This window comes from Littorina saxatilis, linkage group LG13 (assembly GCF_037325665.1).
Source record: "Littorina saxatilis isolate snail1 linkage group LG13, US_GU_Lsax_2.0, whole genome shotgun sequence".
In the NCBI taxonomy this organism is placed as follows: domain Eukaryota; kingdom Metazoa; phylum Mollusca; class Gastropoda; order Littorinimorpha; family Littorinidae; genus Littorina; species Littorina saxatilis.
This window is the reverse complement of record NC_090257.1, coordinates 41459663-41470094: the sequence shown is the minus strand read 5'-3', so window position 1 is coordinate 41470094 and position 10432 is coordinate 41459663. Positions and strand designations below refer to the sequence as shown.

The window sequence follows — 10432 nt, the reverse complement described above, 5'->3', positions numbered from 1 at the left end:
GGAAGCATAAGATCCTGAAAGGTTCAAAGCAACCCACTTGATCATGGGTAAAATTAGGCAATTTTTGTCATGGTACCCCTCAAAATTGACACAAAAGCTCTTGACGGGCGCATTGGCCGAGTGGATAAGACAAGGCATCCTATGCAAACGGTCGCGGGTTCGAATCCCGACCGCACCTGTTGCGTTAAGGGTGGTGATGTTTCCGATCTCCCAGGTCAACCTGCTGGTACCTTATCCCCCTTCGTGTGTACACACAAGCACAAGACCAAGTGCGCACGAAAAAGATCCTGTAATCAATAACAGAGTTCGGTGGATTATAGAAACACGAAAGTACCCAGTATGCTTCCTTTGAAAGCAGCGTATGGCTGCCTGAATGGCGGGGTAAAAAAGATCAAACACATAAAAACCCACTCGTGCAAAAGCAAGAGTGAACGTGGGAGTTTCAGCCCAGGAACGAAGAAAAAAAAGAAGAGACTATTAAAAACTCTGTTTTTGCCGCTCATGCGATCGACACCTGCATCAGTAGGAATGGCATAACATAATAAATACGCAAACTAGATCATCGTTTTGAACTTCTCCTCGTGAACAAAAGACGCCAAGTTGTGCCTATTATCAATTTTCCATCATTTTTTAATTGATACCTTACATTTTTGTCAGATCGATTTTGGGGGTACTCTGATTTGGGCGTCGGTACCGTTACGCCTATAAAAAAATAATTCAGATCCGAAAAAGTAATCAAGATAGCCAAGTTGAGTGCCTTTAATGGCATATAAAGTTGAATAATAAAATGACACGGGAATGAATGTTTTTGTTGGGGTACGAAAATTGATGCACTAATGTTTTTGCACAGTTAATATTTGGAGGGGTTATGTCCCTATTGTGCTGTTCTTGCTGCCAAACAAGGCCAGTGCTCCATAATACAGACCTTGTCAATGGTTTGCGTCCAGTCGGTGTGAGTCTTACGGATGTAGTCATCAATGGCCACCGTCATCAGTCTGAAGTCCCCACGGATGTCATCCTCGTTCAGCGTGTGGGGCAGGAAGAACGCTCTGTCAAGCTCCTAAACACACAAACATTCTTGCTCTGTCAAGCTCCTAAACACACAAATACACTTGCTCTGTCCAGCTCCTAAACACACAAACACACTTGCTCTGTCCAGCTCCTAAACACACAAACACACTTGCTCTGTCCAGCTCCTAAACACACAAACACACTTGCTCGGTCCAGCTAAAAAAAACACAAACACACAAACACACTTGCTCTGTCCAGCTCCTAAACACACACACACTTGCTCTGTCAAGCTCCTAAACACACACACACACTTGCTTTGTCAAGCTCCTAAACACACAAACATGCTTGCTCTGTCCATCTCCTAAACACACAAACACACACTTGCTTTGTCAAGCTCCTAAACACACAAACACACTTGCTTTGTCAAGCTCCTAAAAACACAAACATGCTTGCTCTGTCAATGTCCTAAACACACAAACACACTTGGATCATTTTGAGACGTGTGCTCTGTCCAGCTCCCAAACACACAAACACACATGGATCATTTTGAGGTGTGTGTGTGATGAGGAAATAATGCACCAAGTTCAACATATATATAATGAATGCACTGTTCTCTCGTAACAAAGTATTCTGCTGAAACCAAAATGTTTGATCCAAAAAGTTAGCCAGATAGCCAAATGACGAGCCTTAAATGTACTGAACTTGTCAAATCCAGGTGCACGGAGTCCCTGGGGCTTTTAGTCATACCTCAGGCAGCTATCCGTCAGAAGAACTACCAAGTTTCATTGACTTGCACCCAAAGAGTCAAGAACTGCGATTTTTTTACGAATTAATTTCGTATTCGGACCCGGCTGGTCTTGACCTATTTTTGGATCTAAATTTAGATCAGGTAGATCACCACATCATGCACAAAAAGACACGTCACTAAGCAAACTATGTCAGACGTCATCATGAGTTTGTGTAAAACAAAATGGAGGCCGGAATCACTCAAGTTGAATCGAACTCCGACCAAACACCACGTAATAACTAGGTTAATTTATGCACTCGCGTGAACAAGAAACTGTCGAGCTTCACAGATGTCGTCGTTGTGTAGTTTTGGGTTTGTTTTACTACCATAGGAGGATTTTTGAACTGTAAATGCACTCAGCTGCAACAAAAACGCAAAACGAAGGCTGTGAGCTGCACTGTGCCTTTAAGATCATAGACAGTATGAATGAAGGACACGGGAATGAGTGTTTTAGTTGGGGTACATAATTTGTTGCAAATTCTTCGGCAAAGTGTATTGTGACAAGAAAAGAAGCGCCATGCAGCTGAACAACACTGTGACTGGGCCTACCATCATCTGTTTCTCCAGACGTTTGTTGAGGAACTTGGCCCAGTGGCCCGCCCCTGCGTACTTGGGTTGAGCGAAGGTCATGGGCCTGGCCTTGTGAGACATGATGTCCTTGACCGTGTTCATCTCGGACACGAACAGACCGTACGTCTCCACCGTCTTCTTCTCGATGCAACGCCGGATCACCTGCAACATGTTCATTACATTTAGTCAAGTTTTGACTAAATGTTTTAACATAGAGAGAGGAATCGAGACGAGGGTCGTGGTGTGTGTATGTGTCTGTGTGTGTGTGTGTGTGTGTGTGTAGAGCGATTCAGAGTAAACTACTGGACCGATCTTTATGACATTTTTCATGAGAGTTCCTGGGTATGATATCCCCAGACGTTTTTTACATTTAGTCAAGTTTTGACTAAATGTTTTAACATAGAGGGGGAATCGAGACGAGGGTCGTGGTGTGTGTGTGTGTGTGTGTGTGTGTGTGTGTGTGTGTGTGTGTGTGTATGTGTGTCTGTCTGTCTGTCTGTCTGTGCGTGTGTGTGTGTAGAGCAATTCAGACTAAACTACTGGACCGATCTTTATGACATTTGACATGAGAGTTCCTGGAAATGATATCCCCGGATGGTTTTTTCATTTTTTCGATAAATGTCTTTCATGACGTCATATCCGGCTTTTTGTAAAAGTTGAGGCGGCACTGTCACACCCTCATTTTTCCATCAAATTGATTGAAATTTTGGCCAAGCAATCTTCGACGAAGGCCGGACTTCGGTATTGCATTTCAGCTTGGTGGCTTCAAAATTAACCATCTTTTTTGCTGCTAAAATATCCAATTTTCTGTTAAGTATATTTTTTGCTGCCAAAAATATTTATCGCAGCTAATTTGCTGTTGAAACCCATCTTTTTTGCTGCTGGTCCATCTTTTTTGCTGCTGGTCCCTCTAATTTGCTGGTCCATTAAATCCCTGCCATTTAAAAACACTTTCATCTTATTCCTTGTCGGTTCCTGATTCCAAAAACATATAGATATGATATGTTTGGATTAAAAACACGCTCAGAAAGTTAAAACGAAGAGAGGTACAGAAAAGCCTGCTGTCCTTCTCAGCGCAACTACTACCCCGCTCTTCTTGTCGATTTCACTGCCTTTGCCACAAGCGGTGGACTGACGATGCTACGAGTATACCCTCTTGCTGAAAAATTGCAGTGCGTTCAGTTTCATTCTGTGAGTTCGACAGCTTGACTAAATGTTGTATTTTCGCCTTACGCGACTTGTTTTTTAATCAAATTGATTGAAATTTTGGCCAAGCAATTTTCGACGAAGGCCGGACTTTGGTATTGCATTTCAGCTTGGAGGCTTCAAAATTAATTAATGATTTTGGTCATTAAAAATCTGAAAATTGTAATTAAAATAATTTTTTTTATAAAACGATTCAAAATTACGTTTATCGTATTCTCCATCCTTTTCTGATTCAAAAAACATATAAATATGTTATATTCGGATTAAAAACAAGCTCTGAAAATTAAAAATATAAAAATTATGATTAAAATTAAATTTCCGAAATCGATTTAAAAACAATTTCATCTTATTCCTTGTCGGTTCCTGATTCCAAAAACATATAGATATGATATGTTTGGATTAAAAACACGTTCAGAGATTTAAAAAGAATAGAGATATATATATTGAAAAGCGTGCAATCCTCCTCAGCGCAACCGCTACCGCTCTTTTCTGGATTGTTAATTTCACTGCCTTTGCCACGAGCGGTGGACAGACGATGCTACGAGTGTACGGTCTTGCGGAAAAAATGCTTTGCGTTCAGTTTCATTCCGTGAGTTCGAGTGAGCTTGACTAAATGTTGTATTTTCGCCTTACGCGACTTGTTGGCTCACGTAAGTGTAGCCTATGCGATGCTAAACTTTGTCTGTCTGTGCGTGCGTGCGTGCGTGCGTGCGTGTGTGCGTGCGTGCGTGGGTGCGTATGTAGCTGTATGTCTGTGGTAGAAAGTTTAACATTTGACTAAACACCGAAATACTCATTTCACCTGGTTATTTTTCAAGCACCATCTTCAAAATATTGAAGCAATGATCAACATTGTGTCGGCATGTGTGTAGTTAAAGCGTGTATCCAAAGAAAACGGGTGGTGGTTTTTTTTGAAGAGGTACAAGCAGTTGACTGGTTTCTGTCGTGTGTGGTATGTAGACCAGGTCAGGTGTCAAGACCAGGTCAGGGGTCGCGCGAAGGATTGTGGTATAGATTCACTTCTCCAGTTCTCACTTCTGCATTCGCCGATTCGGGGAAGACGATTTCATGTTGTTCGGTTTCTAAGCTCCAGAAAAGTAAATAAAGAAGCTACCAAAGGGAGATTTCCTACAATTTGATCTGCACAGCGTTTTTCCAATGTCCACGCGAGGAAGAGCTGTCGAAAGCGCAGTGTCGATCTGGCAGCCGTATCCCGGTAAGTACAGAGACAGATCTAGTGTCTCCCACTCTGATAACGTGTCACCTACTGTTAATCCGTTTTGTTTTAATTTCTTTTTATTTCAGCAGACACGGATGTCAAACACGGTGCTAGGCAGTCACCTCTAGTGAAATGAGTTGATCCAAAGTGCCTGTAATGTTTGGATGTCTTTAATTGTTCGTGGTTCGATTTATGTGAATTTCAAGACTTGCAGTAGAGTCTCAAGTTAAGTTTACTCTGCCGGAAAAAAACTGTCCATCATTTACTTGAACATGCAGATATAAGGAAACGGAATGAATCTGTTCTCAAAGTCAAAATGATCACGATTTTTTCCTCAGATTCAAAACATGCACTGTCATGGTTTTGTCTGTACAATTTAGTAAGTCTTACCTTGCAACAACTTCCTTGAACTTGAAAGACAGTTTTTGAATGCTAGATCTGTATCGCGTTTCATTCCAGACTCGATTCTCTCTTTGATTGTACTGTTTGCTGTTTACGCATTATCCTGATTCGCTATGTAACGTTTGGTAAGTCAAAAAAAAAATTAGGTCTGTTTACGGTAACATAGGGTGAAAAAATAGGGTCGGTAGGTCGGCTTTTTTTTTTTTTTTCCCTTTTTTTTTTTTTTCTCCCCTCTCTATGATGTTTCACAGTTCATTTCTTCTCATCAATCCCTGTTTTTGCCCAACATAACTATAAACAGTACTTTGAGCTTACCTCCCTTCTGTCGTCTGCTGTTTGAGCGCAAACAGCTCTATTTTGGATGCGGTTTTTTTTTTTTCAGACGATCCAAAAAAAAGATTAGGGTCGGGCCTAAAAACTAGGGTCGGTCGGGTTACCGTAAACAGACCTATTTTTATATTTAGTCAAGTTTTGACTAAATGTTTTAACGTAGAGGGGGGAATCGAGACGAGGGTCGTGGTGTATGTGCGTGTGTGTGTGTGTGTGTGTGTGTGTGTGTGTGTGTGTGTGTGTGTGTGTCTGTCTGTGTGTGTGTGTAGAGCGATTCAGACTAAACTACTGGACCGATCTTTATGAAATTTGACATGAGAGTTCCTGGGTATGATATCCCCATACGTTTTTTTCATTTTTTCAATAAATGTCTTTGATGACGTCATATCCGGCTTTTCGTGAAAGTTGAGGCGGCACTGTCACGCTCTCATTTTTCAACCAAATTGGTTGAAATTTTGGTCAAGTAATCTTCGACGAAGGCCGGGGTTTGGTATTGCATTTCAGCTTGGTGGCTTAAAATCTAATGAGTGAGTTTGGTCATTAAAAATCTGAAAATTGTAAAAAAAATATTTTTTTTATAAAACGATCCAAATTTACGTTCATCTTATTCTTTATCATTTTCTGTTATGTTATATTTGGATTAAAAACAAGCTCTGAAAATTAAATATATAAAAATTATTATCAAAATTAAATTGTCCAAATCAATTTAAAAACACCTTCATCTTATTCCTTGTCGGTTCCTGATTCCAAAAACATATAGATATGATATGTTTGGATTAAAAACACGCTCAGAAAGTTAAAACGAAGAGAGGTACAGAAAAGCGTGCTATCCTTCTCAGCGCAAGTACTACCCCGCTCTTCTTGTCAATTTCACTGCCTTTGCCACGGGCGGTGGAGTGACGATGCTACGAGTATACGGTCTTGCTGCGTTGCGTTTCGTTCAGTTTTATTCTGTGAGTTCGACAGCTACTTGACTAAATGTTGTATTTTCGCCTTACGCGACTTGGTTTTTTTTTGGCCTAAGCTTACCTTGCAACAGCTTTCCTGTCTTTGTTGGCATTTTCTTTCAAGGCAGTACAACGTAAGATTAGATTCTTTCGGACAGAAGGTAGAATGTGAGTTTTGAGACAACGACAGTCGTCCAAAGAAAGCTTGCTGTGGCATTTGTTTGTAAATAATGGTACATGTGTCACAGTGATTCTGTATTTTTCTGCGTTTGATGTGATTTCTTTTTTCCTCTCTTGTTTTTTCCCTCCTGAGTTGATCGTTATCATTTAAACAAGACCCTCAGAGAGTACCTCCGTTGCTCCTTAAAATGGAATGTGAATAGTGTGTTGGTTGTGTTGACCGTCAGAATTATTTTAAGAACCAGGCTGCTGCAGTCAGTTGACATGTTTCGCATATTGTAGGGTTACCATGCTGCATAGGTAAAGTGGCTTGTATAACCTGACTATTCTGTTTCAAAACACTGTTTATATTTGTGTAGGTTGTAGTCATCATAACTAATCGCATTTTGCAATTTGTTTCAGAAAGGAGGTTAACCTACAAGATCGACGCTGTGTCAGATATGCCTCAGCCACATGAAGACTTCCGAATTTAGATCCACTCGGCATGGTGACAAGTCTTGATGAAAAGTATGGGACTGTGAGGACAGCAGTGGAAAAAGTGGCCACATGGCAGGTACCTATTGCTTAGTGTCTGCAGTGCAAAAGACAGATAAGCTGATGGTAGATTTGCAAATGAACACAGTGCTGATTTACGACGGGCAAGCAACAATTATGCTGATGTAGTTTAAATGTGTGTCTGTGTGTACGTGCGTGTTTGTGCGGTTTTGTGACGGTATGTTTGTGTGTGTGTGTGTGTGTGTGTGTGTGCGTGCGTGCGTGCGTGCGTGTGAGTGAGTGTGTGTATGTGTGTGTGTGTGTGTGTGTGTGTGTGTGTGTGTGTGTGTGTGTGTGTGTGTGTGAGGATTGCACAAGATCTCATTCAAGGACAACTGCACCAACAACAAATACACAGTCATTTTATCCGTTTGCCTTCTTTTGAAAATTATACATGGAGTTGATATGATGCGTTAGTTTTAACTGTGTGTGTGTGTGTGTCTGTGTGTGTATGTGTGTGCGTGTGTGTGAGTGTGTGTGTGTGTGACTGTGTGTGTGTGTGTGTGTGTGTGTGTGTGTGTGTGTGTGTGTGTGTGTGTGACGGAGTGAGTGAGTTTGTGCTACTGTTTATTGATTTCTTACGGGAGCCTTGAAGGCTTCGCCTCTTGTTTTCATTATGATATTGTCCCATTGCTGAGAAATTCGGGTCACTTCTTACCAGTGGAAAGCAAGCAGCAACAGAGTCGCGCTACCCAGGTCTGTGCGTGTTTGGGTGTAATCAGCGATCTACACTTATGGCAGAATGACCGAGGTCATTTACGTGCCACAGTGGGGACACGGGAGTGGAACATGGATACCGTGGCCGAGTGGTAACGCACTTGCCTCGGAAGCGAGAGGTTGCGAGTTCGACCCTGGGTCAGGGCGTTAGCAATTTTCTGCCCCCTTTCCTAACCTAGGTGGTGGGTTCAAGTGCTAGTCTTTCGGATGAGACGAAAAACCGAGGTCCCTTCGTGTACACTACAATGGGGTGTGCACGTTAAAGATCCCACGATTGACAAAAGGGTCTTTTCTGGCAAAATTGTATAGGCATAGATAAAAAATGTCCACCAAAATACCCGTGTGACTTGGAATAATAGGCCGTGAAAAGTAGGATATGCGCCGAAATGGCTGCGATCTGCTGGTCGATGTGAATGCGTGATGTATTGTGTAAAAAATTCCATCTCACACGGCATAAATAGATCCCTGCGCCTTGAGTCCGAGTCTGGAGATACGCGCGCGATATAAGACTCCATGTAAAACAAGAAGGGCAAAGCCCATACGACTCACATGCTTGACCTTGACCTTTACATGACCTTGACCTTCAGGGTCAAGGTCAAATAACTAAACCTAGCAATGACATCATACACTAAGAACTGCTTTACACATTTTTCCTACCAAAATACATGTGACCTTGACCCAAGGTCAAGGTCATCCAAGGTCATGCAACACAAAGCTGTTAATTCAAGACATAGGAAGTACAATGGTGCTTATTGGCTCTTTCTACCATGAGATATGGTACTTTTAGTGGTACCCCCCGCGGGTTAGGGGGAGTCCCATATTGGTTGGGACTAGAAAGAATTTACCCGATGCTACCCAGCATGTCGTAAGAGGCGACTAACGGTTCTGTTTCTTCTCTTCTTTTGTCTTATTTCTGCCTTACCAGTCCTTTCACCTATATTTCCTTCCAAGAAAACTCTCCCTACTATTCCCTGCAGTTTTCCAATTCTTTTCTTGTTGTCTTATTTCTACCTGACTGGATCCATCACCTTTATTTCACTTACCAAAAGTCTTCTTTTCCACATCCTTATTTCTCTGCACCCCGCATGTCGTATGAGGCGACTAACGGATTCTGTTTCTCCTTTAACCCTTGTTAAGTGGTTCTTGTATAGAATATAGTCAATGTTTGTAAAGATTTTAGTCAAGCAGTATGTAAGAAATGTTTAGTCCTTTGTACTGGAAACTTGCATTCTCCCAGTAAGGTCATATATTGTACTACGTTGCAAGCCCCTGGAGCAATTTTTTTATTAGTGCTTTTGTGAACAAGAAACACTTAACAAGTGGCTCTATCCCATCTCCCCCCTTTCCCCTATCCCATCTCCCCCTTTCCCTCGTCGCGATATAACCTTCGTGGTTGAAAACGACGTTAAACACCAAATAAAGAAAGAACTTTTAGTGGTTCACTACCTTATTTTGGTCACATTTCATAAGGGTCAAAGTGACCTTCACCGTGATCATATGTGACCAAATGTGTCTCATGATGAAAGCATAACATGTGCCCCACATAATTTTTAAGTTTGAAACAGTTATCTTCCATAGTTCAGGGTCAAGGTCACTTCAAAATATGTATACAATCCAACTTTAAAGGACCCTTGCGACCTTGACCTTGAAGCAAGGTCAACTAAACTGGTGTGCAAAGATAGGGCTTACATTGCCCTGTTTAGCATACATAGCTAAGGTTGCCATTCTCGATAACTTCAGAAAAAAATGCGAAAATGTGAAAAATGGTCGTTTATAAGACAACAATTACGGCCCCTGTGACCTTGAACTTGAAGTGAGGTCAAGTTGCCGCACATGTTTTTTGAGATCTTGTAACCATACACCATCAGGCCACATCAGGTGTTGATAGACTTAATAGTGTCCAAGAAATACCCAACGTTAAAGTTTTTCGGACGGACGGACGCCGGGACGGACGGACGGACGGACGGACGACTCGGGTGAGTACATAGACTCACTTTTGCTTCGCATGTGAGTCAATAAAACCGTCTCTCAGTCTGCACATAAAGTTGACCCGTGTCCGTCCCGGCCCGGATTCGAACCTGCGAGCCTAGGATCACAACTCCAGTGCTCTACCAACTGAGCTACCGGGCCCCCCAGGGGCACAGCCAGGATGTCACGTTTGACTTTATTGGGACATAGACAAGTCCGACCCCCTCCCCCCCTCCCCCCCCCCACACACACATACTGGTGGCTCCCCCCTCCCCAAACACACGCACACACACATACTGGTTGCTGTAGATGCATGAAGACGTCTAGGAACCATTGCCTTTCTGCACGGTCAGCACGATGTTGAAGGCTTACCGCCCCCCCCACACACACACACACACACACACACCCACACAGGTATCTTACTTCCCGTGACTGTAGATGCAGGAAGACGTCCAGGACCTCGATGCCTTTCTGCACGGTCGTCACGGTGGTGAAGGCCGCGATGAGCACGTTGACCGCCATCACCTCCAGGTCCTTGATTGTCTTGGTGAACCTGGCGAG

General features: G+C 42.5%; 1 protein-coding gene across 1 annotated transcript in view; it reads right to left on the bottom strand.

The window, feature by feature from the left end:
• Positions 1-10432, bottom strand: part of LOC138945764 (dynein axonemal heavy chain 2-like) — a 218479-nt gene that overhangs the window by 178274 nt on the left and 29773 nt on the right. Inside the window, exons 11-13 of the mRNA XM_070317273.1 lie at positions 10295-10424; positions 2348-2530; positions 926-1060 (exon numbers count right to left, since the gene is read on the bottom strand). Of these exons, the coding sequence (XP_070173374.1) occupies positions 926-1060; positions 2348-2530; positions 10295-10424 (448 nt within the window). The remainder of the gene's footprint in view (positions 1-925; positions 1061-2347; positions 2531-10294; positions 10425-10432) is intronic.